At 42.6% G+C, this 16,975-nt stretch overlaps 1 protein-coding gene and 1 pseudogene across 1 annotated transcript; one reads left to right on the top strand and one right to left on the bottom strand.

Annotated features, from left to right (window-relative positions):
• The first annotated feature begins 472 nt into the window (after positions 1–472).
• LOC108601482 lies at positions 473–4,422 on the top strand (annotated as a pseudogene).
• Positions 4,423–4,685: 263 nt separating this feature from the next.
• On the bottom strand, positions 4,686–6,433 carry LOC108601483 (UDP-glucuronosyltransferase 2C1). Its single transcript, XM_017989381.1, has 2 exons — positions 6,169–6,433; positions 4,686–6,058 (listed from the first exon to the last, which is right to left on the bottom strand). Exons 1-2 carry the CDS (start codon positions 6,407–6,409, stop codon positions 4,686–4,688), a joined length of 1,614 nt encoding a protein of 537 aa, XP_017844870.1. The 5' UTR covers positions 6,410–6,433.
• Between the last annotated feature and the right edge of the window lie 10,542 nt (positions 6,434–16,975).

Raw genomic sequence — 16,975 nt, 5'->3', positions numbered from 1 at the left:
ATTTTTATTTTCTAGCAGAAACACTTTTTTGTATAGTTGGCAACAAATACGAGCCGCCATCTAGCGGTCATACCAAGAAGCAATGATGGTTTGTGCTCGCGAAGCAAATATTGGTTTGAAACTTGGATGTGTCAACGATCTGCTTCACCGTAAAATTATTTATGCTGCAGAAAATATGTAAGTAGATATAGATAAATCTGAATTGCATAATATATACACCAATGTAGCAAATTTTTTGCTTATATAGGCAGATAGACTTAGCTCGTCAGACTGATAACGAATACGCTCACTTCAGTGAGTCTGCCATGCCTCCATCTGCGGTTAAGCATATACATATTATCTTTAATTACTATGCGTAATTTTTATTGCGACTACATGTATGATAACATTATTCTTTTGATTATCCATATGTATATAAAAGAGATAGAATTGTGCTTCATGACCATTTACAAAAAATTTTCACAAGTTCACGATGCCGTTCAAGCCTGACAGCAGCTACGATGCGCAAAATAAAATATGGAGTGGGCCTGAAACTCAGGACTATTTTGCTTCGGACTTATCCATTGGCCAAATTATATTCCACGAGATGCGACGACATCCTAAACTAATAGCACAAGTGAGTTTCTGCGTTATTTATTTTATAGCTGATAGCTGATTATATAACTCGCATAGGTCTCGCCAACTGAAAATACAAGCTTAACCAGAGAGGAACTACATTTGAATTCGATGCGTGTGGCAAGTTATTTTAGGCAGTTGGGCTTAGCACAAACAGATATTGTTGGAATTATAGCAAGAAATACAACACACATGTCCGCTGTGGCCTATGGATGCTTCTTCAATGGCATTGCTTTTCATTCTCTCAATGTGACGTTTGAGCAGGCCACTATCGAAAGGCATTTTAGTATAACCAAACCGCTTCTGATATTCTGCGATGGTGATGAGTACGAAAAAGTAAAAGCGGCCACGTCGATGTTGAATGTTAAGTTTATCACAATGCGCAATCATCAAAGTGGCGTGATGAGCATTGAGCAGATTCTAGAGACTCCCGTTGAGCCTCACTTTGAGCCTGCGCGCCTTGAGCAAGGAAACAAGCAAACGTTGGCTATACTTTGCTCATCAGGCACTACAGGATTACCAAAGGCTGTGACCATTTCAAATAGTAGAAAGATTCTTAATTGCGCCACGTAAGTCTGAGTTGCTTTATCAGCAACAATGATAATAATCAATCTTTAACTGTAGCTACCTTACAACTGCTGACGTTCAATTTACTCAGAGCACTCTGGATTGGGTTGACAGGTCTATTAACAACGGTGACATCAGGAGTCTACAGTACCACACGTATTATCGTCGATACCTCCCATTGATCCTGCATATTTTCTACGTATTGTTTCGAGGAAGTACAAAGATTTACGTGGCGTGCTGCAGGTCGTCTTCACATATGGCAATGATCACAAAGCTGCTCAGAGTTTGAGACTGCCAATTTGCAAAGCCTGCGAGCATATCTTTATGGAGGAGGCAAGTGCTCAGTGCCTGTGCAGCATCGCATTGCGAAGCCATTTGGCTCTCGACTGCTTTTACATTCTTGCATATGGCCTTTACAGAGTCTGGAATCGGTAGTCTCAATCTGAATTGGAAATTTCGACGAGAAGCCTAACTCATGTGGTCGTCTTGTTGAAGGCTTTAAGGATTAAAAATACTCGATGAGCAAGGAGTACCGCTGGGACCAAACCAAGTGGGCGAAATTTCCGCCTATGACGGCGAGTTCTGGGCTGGCTACTACGACAACTCTGAGGAGTCAAGTATTATGCGCGACTCGAAGCTTTGGTTTCATACTGGTGACTTGGGTTACATGGATGACGACGGCTTTCTGTTCATTTTGGACCGAAAGAAGGACATGCTTAAGTCATGCCACGGCGTGTATTATCCACATGAGATTGAGGAAGTCATTGCTCGCATGCCCCAAGTCGCTGAGGTTTGTGTTTTCGGCATTTGGAATGAACTTGAAGCGGATGCTGCTGCCGCCAGCGTAGTTGCCAGGCCAGGATTTGAGTTGCAGTCATCACAGGTGCTGGAGTTTGTGCGTGAACACATTAGTGTCAAGCACAAGCAACTAAACGCAGGCTGTCAAGTCGTTCAGGAGCTCGCAAAAGCAGATGATCGCAAGATTAATCGCCGAGTCGTTAAGGCTGCTTACCTGAAAGCAACACAAACGGCAGATCTCGCTGACTGACGGTCGAAAGATTAATGAAGATTTTAAAACTTAAAGCTGCGGACAACTTGTAATTAATTGGATGGCTTAATATATACTTATAAATTTGATTGCCGAAATATGTAATAATATAATAATAAATATATACTTTAACCATTTACATTTAACAATAATGTTATCTGATATTTTTAAAACTAAGTTTGTTGCTTATGCACTAACTCACATCTAGATGTAGGGGCCTACCATGCCTCCATAGCAAAAGGCGAATATTAATATGGATCTGGTTTAAAAGTAAGTGATATAAGGTAATAATGTAATGTATTTAATCGGTCGTTAAATACACACGTGATTTTTATTTGATCAAATTCATAATAACATGATAAATTCATAAGAGACCAAGCGAGACTTGTTATGATGTATAAATTTAAATATTTAGAAATTAAATACATCGTGGCAAGCACATATGACCGGTTGTGTGCTCAAAATTTTTTTAATGAGTTAAATGTATGTAAAAGACATTGAATCGTGCTGTAGCATCAGTTAAAAATACATTCTATTTGAGCTCACAATGTCGTTCAAGCCAGAGATCACTTATGATGCGGAACATAAAATATGGAGTGGGCCTGAAACTCAGGACTATTTTGCACCGGACTTATCCATTGGCCAAATTATATTCCACGAGATGCGACGACACCCTAAGCTGATAGCACAAGTGAGTTTATTTTGCTTTTTATTTTATAGAATGCTAGCTGATTATATAACTCGCATAGGTCTCGCCAACTGAAAATACAAGCTTTACCAGAGAGGAACTACATTTGAATTCGATGCGTGTGGCAAGTGTGGCTGTGACCTATGGATGCTTTTTTAATGGCATTGCTTTTCATTCTCTCAATACGACGTATGAGCAGGCCACGATCGACAAGCTTTTTAATATAACCAAACCGCGTCTGATATTCTGCGATGGTGATGACTACTAAAAAGTAAAAGTGGCGTGATGAGCATTGAGCAGATTCTAGAGACTCCTGGTGAGCCTCACTTCGAGCTGCGCGACTTGAGTGGAAAACAAACGTGGCCTCTTTGTGATCACAGGATAGTGGTTTGGGGCCCCAAAGACCAGTGAGCGCAAAAAGGTGTGGATGGGGCCGAGGGGTGGACGTGTGTGGGGGGCAAGTGCGGCAAGGCGATCGTAAAACGGCGGTTTCCCGGGCGGCGGGCAAAAGTGGTGGAACTCCCGCAAAAGATCGGATAACAGGCTGTGCCATTTCAAGTGAGATTATTAATTCGCGCGCTAAGTTGAGTTGCATTATCATCAGCAACACTGTATATCAACTCTCTACTCTAGTTCTTAAAATTGTGGTTCACTTTAGTCACGCTCTGGATTGGTTTGGGATCGTAAGACTGTGACATCAGAGAGTGTTACCCAGTACAGACGTTTATCGTCTATCCTTGATCTGATTATTTCTAGTATTGTTTATGAATTCAATTTCTGCGCTCTGAGAGGCGCCACACAATATGGTCATGACACTTCTGCTCGATTTTTTTGATGGCGAGGGCAACTGTCGTGCCTGTGCAGCTCGATTCGAACATTGGCTCGCGATGTTTTTCTTACAATATGTTTACGAGATCTGGACGCTGTCCTCAATGAATTGAATTTCGCGAGAAGTAATATAAGTGGTCGTTTGTTGAACGCTTAGATTAAATCTCGCATGAGCAAGGAGTTACGTGGACCAACAAGTGGGCGAATGTCGGCCTATGACGCGAGTTCTTTGCGCCGTGGCTCCAGACAACTGAGGAGTCAGTTTATGCGCGCTCGAAGCTTTGTTATTCATACTGGTGACATAGAGGTTCATGGATGACGACGGCTTTCTGTTCATTTTGGACCGAAAGAAGGACATGCTAAGATTCCTTGGAATTGGTCATTGGTCATTGATCGTATGCCGCAGGTAGCAGAAGTCAGTGTTTTTGGCATTTGGAATGAAATCGATGGTGATGCAGCTGCAGCTAGCGTAGTTGCCAAGCCAGGATTTGAGTTGAAGTCATCGCAGGTGCTGGAGTTTGTGCGTGAGCACATCAGTGCGAAGTACAAGCAGCTAAACGCGGGCGTTCAAATTGTCGAGCGGCTTGCAAAAAGCGTCAATGGCAAGATCAATCGTCGATCTGTTAAGGCTGCTTACTGAGAAGCAACACATAAAGCTGATCAGGCTGGGTTATAGAAATGTCTATACTCTCTTGTTATGCATATATTTTACAGTTTAAGCTCTGCACATGGGCTTATCTTTAACTGACACAAACTAAATGATATGTCGTAGAATTAAATAGGAAAACTAACCTGCATAACATAAATGGAATATGGAAACTAAATGTTTGCTTATCAGTTGATGATAATGTTTAGCTCTTTAAATTACTTGCCAACAAAATAATCTTATCGTAAGAACAATGATAGAGTTTGTTGTTATTAAGATAAAGTAAATATATTTTAATTAATTAACACGCAGCTTCGATCTCTTGTGCATCTACGAATGCTTATTTGATGTGTTGCTGTTGGCTTACAAAACAACTTGCATAGTATCCTAAGCAACTTGTAAGCTACCAGAAGCAACAACAATGCAGCCAGACCAATGGGGACGATTAGCACTGTGAGTATATGGACACTATAGTAGGATATAAATGGCATGTCCTCATCCGTCATGCGCATATGCGGCGCTCCCTTGTGCCGCAGCACGTACTCGGTCCACCAGACGGCTTTGTCTAAGGGGCGCATAGGTTCATCTAGAAACCGCTCGGACAGCTGCTGGGCACGCTGTCTATATTGCGGACTATAGAGCAGATTCTCAATCGTACGCGTAAATTTCTCAATTGTTATCAGACTTAATTCAATGCTACAAGCTACGCCCAAGCGTTCCATGCGCTCCATATTGGCAAATTGATCATAATAGATGGGCAGACCAAGCATTGGCACACCAGCGTGCACAGCTTCCATAATGCTCAGCAGGCCGCCATGTGTTATAAACAGTTTCATATTGGGATGCTGCAGTAGCTGGCGCTGTGGCAGACTGGAGCTTAAGTAAATGCGTTGCGCTTGCTCTGCTGGAATTTTTATATCCATTTCAATTTTCCAAACGACTCGCTGCTTGAGCTGTGAAAATGCTTGCAGCAGCATTACCCACAGCTCAGCAGGTAAAAATTTGTCTATGATTTCTATGCCTAAAGAAAAGTAAATGACGCCATGCTCAGCCTCGTCTAGAAAGCGCTGCAGCTGCTCGTCCAGCGGCTCGCTGGGCAGCTCCAAGTGCATGCCAGCCACTTCGATTATATTGGGCACATTCGACTTGGCGCGTCCCAAGCTAAAATGCTCATTGACCAGTATGAGCGAAAAGCCGCGGCGTCTGTTCTGCAGTATGTCCGTTGAATAGGGAAAAAAGTGGCGAAACAGCTTCTGCTGGCCTGGGCGGTAGACAAGTCTATCGATTAGCCACTCCTCACTGATATATATCCAGTTCTGCCACTTCTCCAAGAAGCTCTGGCCCTTGGTGTATCCAGTCGGTGAGTAGGGTGTATAAACACTTGGCGCTGCATTGCCTGCCACATAGTCAAGCTTCCACGAGGAGCCAAATGCCGACAAGCCCACCAAGCAGGCATCAAAATGTTCGGCTATGCCCAGCAGTGCATCCGAGTGAATGGGCTCCATAATCATCATATCAAAGTGCTGGCTGTTATCTTTGAGCATCGCTTGCACTGCCGCATCGCTAAGAATTGCAAGCGAGGCGTTGTAATGAAAGTCTGCTATCCACAAAGATTCCTGCCACTTGCTCATGTCAAAATCTACATCCCAGTCCCACTTTAAAATGTCTGCAATCAAGCATTGAATTGTTTACACTGCACTAATGCAAAATATTTGATTAAGCTTATCACTTAACTAGTATTGATAAGCAATTAGCGCTGCTGTTTTTGCAACTTACCATTGATAAGCCTATCCAATGCGTTTACACGTACATGACGCGCGCCTTTGATGTCGGGTAGAAATAACACTGCGGATATAATAGTTAGCTCATGTCCTCTGGCAACGAGTTTCTCCAGAAAAGGTCGCACAACCAAATAAGGCGTGGGCATATTGTACAGGAATATAGCCAATATATTGACTGATTCAACGCCTGTCTGCGCCACGGCTAATAAAATATATGTAATGCATGCTATTCTCATGCCGCTCGACGTTCGCTCATGGCGCTTATCATGGCTAGACTGGGCAACAATACAATTTGTTATAAACAGCCAAGTTGTTATCTTGCTCATGACTGATAGAGAGAGAGAGAGAGAGCATATAGCTCAGTTTAATAGGCCGAGCGTTTAATATTTTATAATTGATAAGATAACAAATGTTATCAGAGCATTACTAAGTGTAAACTTGTGTGCAAATAAACAATAGATTATTTAATAAAAATGTTAAAACTGTTGCTAGCGCGCGGTACATTCAATTTTCATAGCATACTTTTCAATGCGCATGTGCGAGAAAAGGATATACTGGGATATTTCACTCTGTTAACTGACTTAGTTCATTGTCAGCAGCATAGAGGGTGCTAACAAACCAAAAATAAACTACCACAGATGGCTTGATTTGAATTTGTACGCCCGCTTACAATAAGCAAATTGCCTTAAATATCCCTTTATATTATTTAAATACGGAGCAATAAATTTCACAGCATATTACGCTTGATTTCAGCGAATTGCATAGCATAAATTCTCTTGCGAGTAAAACATAAGTTTGCTAAGAAATGTCACCAACTGAAACTTCAATGTTGTGCAACTTGAGTAGTTTGTAACTTAAGCCACGAATGTGTAGAGGGCTATCAGTTTTTATTTGCTTCACATGCAGACATTAAATGAAACTGTGCGTTTTATACTTGGACTATAACTTTGGCCCTGTTTGCAGCATCACAGGTGCGGGTGCGGGTGCGGGTGCGGGTGGGATGGGGTGAGCAGTGCGGGCTGTTGGGCACTCAAACATTCATGAGCCATACGAGCTGTGCCGAAAATTGCGAGCCGCCAGTTGGAGATGCAGAGCTGCTGGCAGCTCAAATTAACTTAACACTCATAAATCAGCGTTAACGGCAACCGCAAAAGCGATGCATAAAAAATAGTTATGATGGCTACACGCTTGCAATTTTTTTCACATGTAGTTGTTGTATTTTGGCTGCTGTTTGTTTACTCTTGCTGCTGCTGTTTGCGCTAAAAAGTGAACTTCAAACTGCAACTGCAACTGCAACTGCAACGGCAACGGCAACGGCAACAGCAAGTGCAACAGAAAGAAAAACACACGAACGCAAACTGAAAACGCCACTTGATGAGAGAGGGAGTGAGGGGCGCTGCAGTTTGCCAGTGAGGCTGAGCGAATGGCATTCCAAATAAACGATACTCATCAAACGCGTACGTTTGCATTGTCAACTTGATGGCCGCATACAATTTTTTATGCGCCTACTCTGCTGCATTTTTTCCTGCCGCTTTGGCTGTCAATAAAACTGTGCGGCAAATGGCGTTGGGCTAGGGCTGGGGCTGGGGCTGCGGCTGGTGCTGGGGCTGGGCGAAATGGCGGCTATCGTTCATGTTAATCAAATTGTGGTGCACAATTTGTGGTTTTTTATGCAACTGCCAATGCAACATAGATGGATTGCATTATCATTTTTTATTCAACGACCATTTGGTGGGCGAGAGAAATAATTGAGCAATACTCATTGCTGACCACTAAATGTTAATTGTTTGTAGTTTATAGTTCAGCAAACGCAATCGAAAAAAAAAAGAAATATACTACCTCTTGAATTTAAAACACTTCCGCAGTTGTGGCATGAACAATAAAAATTTACACACGCGGCTTGACATTATTAATGCAATTTTCAAGAGCTTCATTAAATCATAATTACATGTATTGCACCTATAATATATTATATGTATTACTATATGTACATATATAGCGCTTTCAGTAGCTTTTGCAGCTCATAATTCATGCAGTCAAACACACGCACACACGGCCGGAAGCGGATGCAGTTCAATTGTTTGGCAACAGCAAATAAGCCAAAGGAGCTTCCTGCACTTTGCCTGCTGCTCGCTCGTTCATTGAGCAATCTACTTGCTGGCAAACATTTGTAGGCTTTTAATTATCTCAATTCGGCACACACTGGCGTATACGTTATATTGACATTTAACACTGTGTCAACCACGAGAGCTGCTTAAAATACTTTGGCATACTGACTGAGTGCCAAGAGATTCTAGTGAGCTTGACTTGCAGGCAAGTGTAGCCAGCGCCGTGATAATGTCAACAGCGGAAACAATAAAAGCCGCACTCGCTTTCAACTTTTGCTGCGCAATACGTGGCACGGATGCTGCGCTGGAGTTGCCTCCTAATGGGCACAGCCATCCGAGAGTAGCTACAAAATGCTAAATGTGTCATTGTCTTTACCATAGCATAGTCATAGACATAGACTGTCTTTGGGTACGTGCTCGTAATAAATAAGCGCAAGTTTATGCGCCTCATATTTCTTGAACGACAAACTTGTTGTTTCGCTTTCATTTAAATGCAAGTGAATTACATTAAACAAATGTCTTTGCATGTTGGCTAATCAAAATCGTGGAGAGCAAAGCAGCGATTCAATTTATTCTACACAATAAATTTCAATATAATTTGGATTTGGGTGCTTTAAGTTTATGCTAGCACTCGATTTCGTAACCAAAGTGTATGTGTGGCCTTCATTGCAGTTGAAATGGCAAATAAGCGAACATTGAGCTCTGAGGCAGCGGCTGCCCGCAAAGTTTTACTTTGGCAACGAGCATATGAGAAATTAGAATTTATGTGTCAAGCATACTGAGAATACAAAGTGTTGTGCAACAACTTTGCGGCCCTAGGCCAGGCGGCAATGCCAGCTTTGTGCCACATTGAGTGCAATAATAATAAGAGTAGAGCAGCAACGAGAGCAATAACAATACACGTATTAGCCACAACTACAACAACAACAACAACACGTAGTGCACACCCAGGCTTCGAGTTTCAGCCTCAGCCGGCACAAGGCTAATGCAAACTAATGCAAAATTCACCACAGCAAAGCTGTGCCAGCACTACCAGCCAGCCAGCTGGCTTAGAGTTCAAATTCAGCAATCTAAAACGAAGGCTCTGTGTGTGGCTCTGACTGCGGCTGCCACGAAGGGGCTAAGTGTGTCAGCTGCATGGAGCAGACAACTTTTTAATTGTTGGCCACACAACTTCAATTAGTTGCGATCTATATTAGATCAATATAGCCAGCAAAAGTCCACTCAAAGTATAGCTGGGTCACAGCTGCCAAGCAAGCTGCTTTTACCTGCTTAAATATTTATGCAGTGAAAAACGCAATGAGTCCTTGCTGACTTTTCCTGCTAAGTGCTGACAATGAGCGCAAATGCAAAGTAAATGTTGCAAGAGCGCAGGCCATAAGCTGCAACAACAAAAATAATATGCATATGGCAAGTATTAATGCAGCATATTATAAAGCCATGCCAAATATTGCGTATACGTTCTGCGAAGTGCGGCAGTGCATTGCACTGTGTTTGGCTTTGTAACTAACTGGCTGAGTGTATGGACAGTGACAGCGTTGTGGCATTAAGACCTCAGCTGAAATGATTACATGCCTGTTTAGATTTGTCAGTCGACGGTGGTGGTGGCGGCGACGGCGGCAGCGGCGGCTTTTCTTTGATTTACAGTGCTGGGCTGGCGAGGATGTTTGCTGCCAGCAGTATATATGTTTTACACTTGATGAATGATCAAATTAGTCAAGGCAAGCGGCGACTGTGTGTCTGTGTATGTGTGTGTGTTGCATGTTATATGGCAGTGGCAGTTGAGACGCACAACAACTTTGTGGGCTTTTGGTTGCACAGCAGCTGCTTTGTTGATGTTGCAGCTTGTGTAGCACGTTGCTACGCTGTTTAAACCAATACACTTGTAGACGTGTAATAGCAGCAGCGAGCTCTGTTTTATATGCGCTGCATGTACTGCACTTTTGCTATGTTGCTGCTGCTGCTGCAGCTGCAGCTGCGAGTCCCAAGCAGCTTTCGTAGGTGTATATGTGTGCGTGCCTGCCTGTCTGTCTGTCTGTGGGCAAAATAAAGCGCAGCGTGCTGCAAGGCTCTAAACTATTTGGCAACATCGTGCACGTTTTCATTTAGCTGAGTGCACGCGACTGCTAAACTGTACCCGACCAACTGGAAGCTGTCTGGCCTGTCTGCTTGCCCCATCGGCAAATGCAAATGTAACTTGAGCTTAATACAGATTCCATGTTCGGGTTGAGCTATGGCAACGTAGTCAAGGCAACGTTGCTCTTAACAGTAGTCTGCCATTACCGTCAATTAAGGTCAATGTAAACAATTGGATGCAAACATTTAATATAGAGACCAAAAGCCAGCTACACAGCATCCAAATAGAGTCTTTAATAATTGAGACAAGGCACACACACAGACACACACACACACACACAGCTCGAGGCTTATAACTGTGCTGGTAATTTAAATTGCAATATTAATGCCACAATTATTTGCTTACAGTAGACAGTAGACAGCAGACTGTCTGCCTTGGCAACAATCATTGCATTTCGCAATGTCTGCAAACTGATTATTTCTTCTTTTTTTTGTTGTTCAGAGAGTTTCGTGTATATCATGCCATTCAATGGAATTCAATTGCTATGCGACTTTCAGGTGGCTGCTGCGGGGTCATGGCTGTCTTTGGCAGTTTGTGCTTTCGTTGCTATTGTTGCTGTTGCGCATTTGCATGGCTTGCAACGCATAAATTTAATTTCAAACAACGCCAACTGAAAACGCATTTTGCGCTCTATTAGTCAACACAGCCAACCAGGCCGCCAGCCAGCCAGCCAGCTAGCGAAAAGTTGCGCATTATAAAAACAATTTTGGCAAGTTTTTTGCGCGAAAGTTTTGAAATGATTCAATTTAGCGAGCGAGCTAGCTAGCAACGTTTGTAGGTGCAGCTGCTGCTGCTGCTTCACGTTGCTTCTCCACGGCATTGAGTTTAATCGCTTGCGGCAGGCCACAAATACACGCTGTCTGGCAATTAGTTGCATGCAGCATGTTGTTCAGCTTTAAATATTTAAATGCCACACAGCCTGCTTTTAATAAATGCCTGCGAATGTAATCGCAAAAAAATATTTAATTATCGCATCACTCTTGCGATTTCATTTGTACAAAAATTTATGTGCTGGGCTGCATTTCAAACACGCTACAGGTAGAACAAACGCACACGCGCTTTAATATTATACAATTATTTTTACTTAAGCGCATTAAGCGTATCTGCCAAGGCCAATCACATTACACAAATGCCCCAAACCGCCCCAAAGCGCAAATATGGTAATGATTTAAATCAACATAAATATTGCGAACATCATAAACACGTTTAACCGCAGGTTGGCATATCCAAACATTAAACCGCACATACGCAGGACAAACCGAAAAGCTCTTATCGCCCCCGCTCCACAATATTCGCTGTTGCGGCGGCGGCGGCGGCTCTGCTGCTGCCATTGTGTTCAGGTGGCAAATATGCGTAGCAGCAACACAGAGTTTTGCATGCCAATGACATGGCAGCGTGGAATCGCTGGCATAGCTTACAAATACCTTTGCGAATTGAGTTTAGTGCGTTAACAAGCTCTTCAACATGCACCAGCGGGGGCGTATGCGTAATGCTCCCCAGAGCAACTGTAAGTCACGCAGACAATTGCAATTGTGCGCGCTTAGGCCTATATTGAGCGACTGTACACGTCAGCAGCTGTCACTTTTAATCTAAACTTGAAGGGCACTTAAAAACAATGGAAAAACACTTGACAAAGGCAACAAGTATTAAAAGCTATTGGGCAGCTAATTAAAACTTTTAATTCTATTTAAATTTCAGTGCATATTTAAGTAAATTTAAACTTGTCTATAAGTTAAACACACAACTCTCAACGGTACATGTCCATCGCCTCTGACGAACATCACTTACTCAGTCGACAGGCTAAAAAACATTTAGGGTAATTAGTGTAGTGCCGGGCACAGAGAGAAATAGTTGCAGCAGCTTTTCCACTGCCATTTGCACTTATGTTGTGCTGGCAAATTGTCGCCCATGCACACATGGACAGGCGCTCGCCTGGCTCTCCCCTCTAGTCTGCTAGTTTACCTGTGCAGTAATTAACTTAGTTTTAAAGCTTTCACACTAGTTTCAGAAGTGCATTTGACTCGTTGCTGCTGCTGCTGCTGCAAGCTCGAAACGAAGATCTTCTCGTTGCACAAAGTGTTTTCATGCACTTGGAGATTTTTTGTAAAAATGCAAGCGGGTAGCTTAAAGTTAGGCGAAGTCTTTGACGCAATGAAAGCGGCTTAGATCAGAGAATTGATTGTGCACTATAAGATCTAAAAACTCAATAGCTAATCGAACTATTTTTGAAACGTTTGCTCGTTTGCTCAAAGTGTATGAAAAACTTGACTGAATCCAACTTTACTTTGCACTTGTTTTATAAAGTTTTTGTCATGAAAAATTTAGCTAATACTAGTAGCAACTTGCTTCCGCTTGAAATTGCCAAACGTATTCCCCATGCGTATCAAATGCATTGAGTGCAGGCATACAGTCCAATATATATATATATATTATATATATATATAGAACTGCCAGCGTTTAGCAAGCGTCTTAAATTCTTATTCCAAGTGGCATTTTGAATATGAAAAATGGCAAAAGAAAAAAAAAACAAAATCAATAAAAGCAATTGGTACTTTATCTATGTATGCCCGAGGGGTTAAACCCTTGAAGAATGCAGCACAAATTGAATGACTGACAAATGCACTCACTACACATACATACGTATATATGTATATGTTTATATATGTGTCATGCATATCTGTTGAGTGCTGAACAAAGCATTTGGGACAAGCCAAAATGCAAGCAGTCACAAAAGTAAATTCTTATTATAAAAGCCAAGACAAAGCAAAGAACTAACGAATGTCAATATGGCACAATTGGAAAAACAAAAAAGAATTAATTAATTCTCAACTAGTAGCAAGATTATTACAATATATTTTTTTAATAAATTTCAAGCTGTATTGCTATGCACAGTGTTTGGTTTGCAATAAATGGCAATAAAGCAAGCGCTAGCGCTGAAATCTAGCTGGCCAGCGGGCAAGCAACAGCAATAGGAAATTTATACTTATATATAAATATGTATATATAAAAAATACAATAAAGCTTACTCAAGCGAATGCATCATAATGTTTACGTCAAAAGTGAACAACATAAAAGCGCTGCTCAGCAGACCAGCAGGCCAAGCAAGCAAGCAACCAAGGCAGGCAACTAAGATGCTGTCCTTGGGTAAACTGGGGACAGGCAGGCAGCATGGGCAGCTTGTACGCTTCGGTTTGGTTTGGTTTGGTTTTTATGCCAAGAGAAATGCAGCTCGGCCTGTTTAATATTGTTGCTCGCATATACAAAAGGGGAAAAGTGCAGCGCATACACACTTCACATAATTGTAAAGGCGGCTGGCTGCCCAACCCTGCAGCTGCTGCCGTTGTTATTGTTATTGTTGTTATTGTTATTGTTGCTCTTGGGGTTTGGTGGCTGTGCAGCATCTAAATTGATTATGAGCTGCAGAGTCCCAAGGCTGCTGCCCGGTCTGTTGAGAGTTTCCAGCGTCAGCCACTTGAACGCGCGGCGTATACTGAATATAAGTAAAGTCAGCAAGCCAAGCCCAAGCTCAAGTTATATTTAATATACTTTAAAACGATACAGTTTATTTGCTGGCAACAATATGTTATGTCGAAGCTTGACAAAATTAACTTAAGCTTAGACGGGTTCGATTTGTGTGAGTTTTCCCAACTCAGTTGCTTGGGCTAAGAGCAGAGCAAGCAAACTTTTAAATGCGCTAAAACCTAAAGTATTTGCAAAGTGGCGCAACAACAGCCACTTCAAGCTGCCTTGAAAATCTGCCGCAAACTGTTGCACTTGACAGCTGCAGCTGCTGCCAGTGGGGCACACGAGTCACCAAACACGGCATTTAGTGCAAGTGCGAGTGCGAGCAAAAAGTGCATAACATAATTATGAACTGTCATTATGCAACGGCAATGGCAGCGGCAACTGTTAACCAGACCAGACAGCGACTACAACACACACACTCACACACACATGCACATGCACATGTGGAAACGAGACTATCGCATTGCCACATGGCCACAAGGTGCTACAGTGAAATGTGAAAACATTTCGAGTGACATTCGTTTTGGTATTTTGTTTTTTTTTGTTGCGTTTATTTCGTAAGCCTTTGTTTTTATTTTTATTTCAGTTGCTGCTGTCGGTTTTTGCTGCCTACTTCAAAACGCCGCAAAGCGCCCAAGTGCACACTTCGTTCACACTCGATGCGTTTGCCTGGGCGCAGCTGTAAACGAAGTCCTTGCCAGTTGCCAGTTGACTTCCTGCTAGGAACAGGTACAAACTCACACATACACAGACACACACACACATACATGTGTGTATAAGTAAATGCGACTGTTGTTTTATGGCAAAATATTTACGATTCGGTATGTAAAGTGGCGTTTCTTGTGCGCTTTTCCGTCGCATACTCATGCGCCGTTAAGTTGTAAGTGTGTGTGTGTGTCCTAAAAGCCACCACGACCACCTAGTCGCATTGTTTGAGTAAAAGCCTCAAGCTCAAGCCTTTCTGTAGCCTGTCAAGTGCTTGAGGGAAAAAGCCTTCGTTGCCTGTTGATGCATCCTGCATAACTAAAAGTCTCTCTCTCGCTCTCTTTCTCTCACGCTCTCTCTGTATATTGTATTGCACTGTCATTTATTTGACAGATCAGATATAGTGTCTATCACGTATAACTATTTACAAGCCATCAATCTGCAATTTCGCAAGTTGCTTGCAGCTTCCACTTGCTCTGGCTCTGGCTCTGGCTCTGGCTGTGCGTTCTCTCTCTCTCTCTGTCTCTCTCTTGCTTGTGTTAACTGACGCAGCTGTCAATTTGCTTTTGCATTTTTGCTCCTCACTTATTTGCTGTCACACGACGACGCCAGTGCATTCTTAATTGGCTTCAAATTTCCGGCCATGACGAGCCAAAGCACAAGTGTCAATAACGCAAAAAGGCTGCATTTTATTATTATTAAAGGACACCAGCGCACCAAGTATGTTTTACTTGCAGCTGAAATTATTTAATTAAAATGATATAGTGTGGCACACACACACACAGAGCAATCGCAGTTAATCCATCTGCAGTTTGTTGCTGCTGCACTTCGGGGCAATAAATTCAAAGCCAACTGCCAACTCCTCAAACAAACTACCAGCAAACTAACCCAAATATATACACACAACCAGGCACATTCATATATTCCCACTATATATATATATATATAAACTGAAGCATATTAGTGTGCAGCTGATCTGCTAGTGGTGGCGCTGCAGTCTCTGTTGCATCCTAGCCTGGCTGGCGCTCCACAATTTTTGTTACAAAGATTTTAACTGTCAGCAACTTGGGCGACTTAATTTGAATTTACGGCGCCATGAGGAACGGCTCTGCGTCCAACTCGGCTATTATTTTACACAAACACCATTAAATACTGAAAGTGCCGGCAGCTCTAATGTGTTTATTGTTGCTACTACTACTACTACTACTATGCTGTGTGTCCAGAGTGCGCTTCTCTCTCTGCTGTGTGTCTGTGCACGCGACAATAATATTCAAATTTTACAGAATAGCTTGACTCTGACGCTGTTGCAGTATTTTGCACGCGTGTGCGACTCCAGCTAATGGCAAAGGCAGGTCATAGGTTGTCCTGGCGACAGAGAAGTGGGCTGGGGGGCAAGGTAGTTACACTCTCACTTCATATTTATGTGTCTCCAGATAGCGCCGCACTAGTCAAAAGTTCTTCGTTCACACTTGCCACACACACACACACACACCCAGTCTCTGTGTGTGTGTTAGTATATGCTAATACTTTAGCACACATGCTGTGCTGGGCGCTATTATCGCGGCTGCCACTTGGGCATCGAACTTCCGCCTTGCCTCTCAAGCCAAACTGCAGGCAACGTCCAATTCCAGCAGCAGCAGCAGCAGCAATAGTTTGAGTTTGCAGTCTGCTGTGAGTTGTAAAATGAATTTTACTTCATTTTGATACGTTTTCCCCAGCTGATTTTACAACCAGCCAGGCCACACATAAATACCAACATACATTTGTGTGTTGGTTTGTTTGTTTGTGTGTATAAAGTCGTAAGCTCAACTGCAGGGCGCATTCGTTTGTTTGTTTGCACTATCGCAATGATAATAAATTTTATTAATCTCACTGTCATGCATGTGCAAGTGCAAAGCGAGCCAGCGGATGTCGTCTTTGGCCCCCACACACACACACACACACACAGTCACACACACGCGCTTGCCACACGCTCGATCAACTGCTCAACTACTCAAATATGTAAACGTGTGTGCGCCCCTGGACCGAGTGCCAAAGCATTAACGCTGTAGCGTCTAAGTGCGACGGAAACGGAAGCCCAACACGCGAGCTGAACTGAGCTGAGCTGGCTGCCTCGCTTGGCTTACAATTTATTTCAAGCGACTCAACTGCACCTGCACTTAGTTCGGCTGCTGCGCTTGCAAATTTATTGTGTAATTATTGTAGTAGTTTCTAATTGTCTGTGTGCTATTTTTATTCAAAAATGTGCAAAAGCTTATACAAAATGCAACGATTTATTTAGCTAGGTGAGCCAATTGAAATGAATATTTATAAAGTTACTCTCAGCT

Source organism: Drosophila busckii, chromosome 3R (assembly GCF_011750605.1).
Source record: "Drosophila busckii strain San Diego stock center, stock number 13000-0081.31 chromosome 3R, ASM1175060v1, whole genome shotgun sequence".
NCBI lineage: Eukaryota > Metazoa > Arthropoda > Insecta > Diptera > Drosophilidae > Drosophila > Drosophila busckii.
The sequence above is the reverse complement of the archived record's forward strand: the minus strand, read 5'-3'. Positions and strand labels throughout refer to the sequence as shown.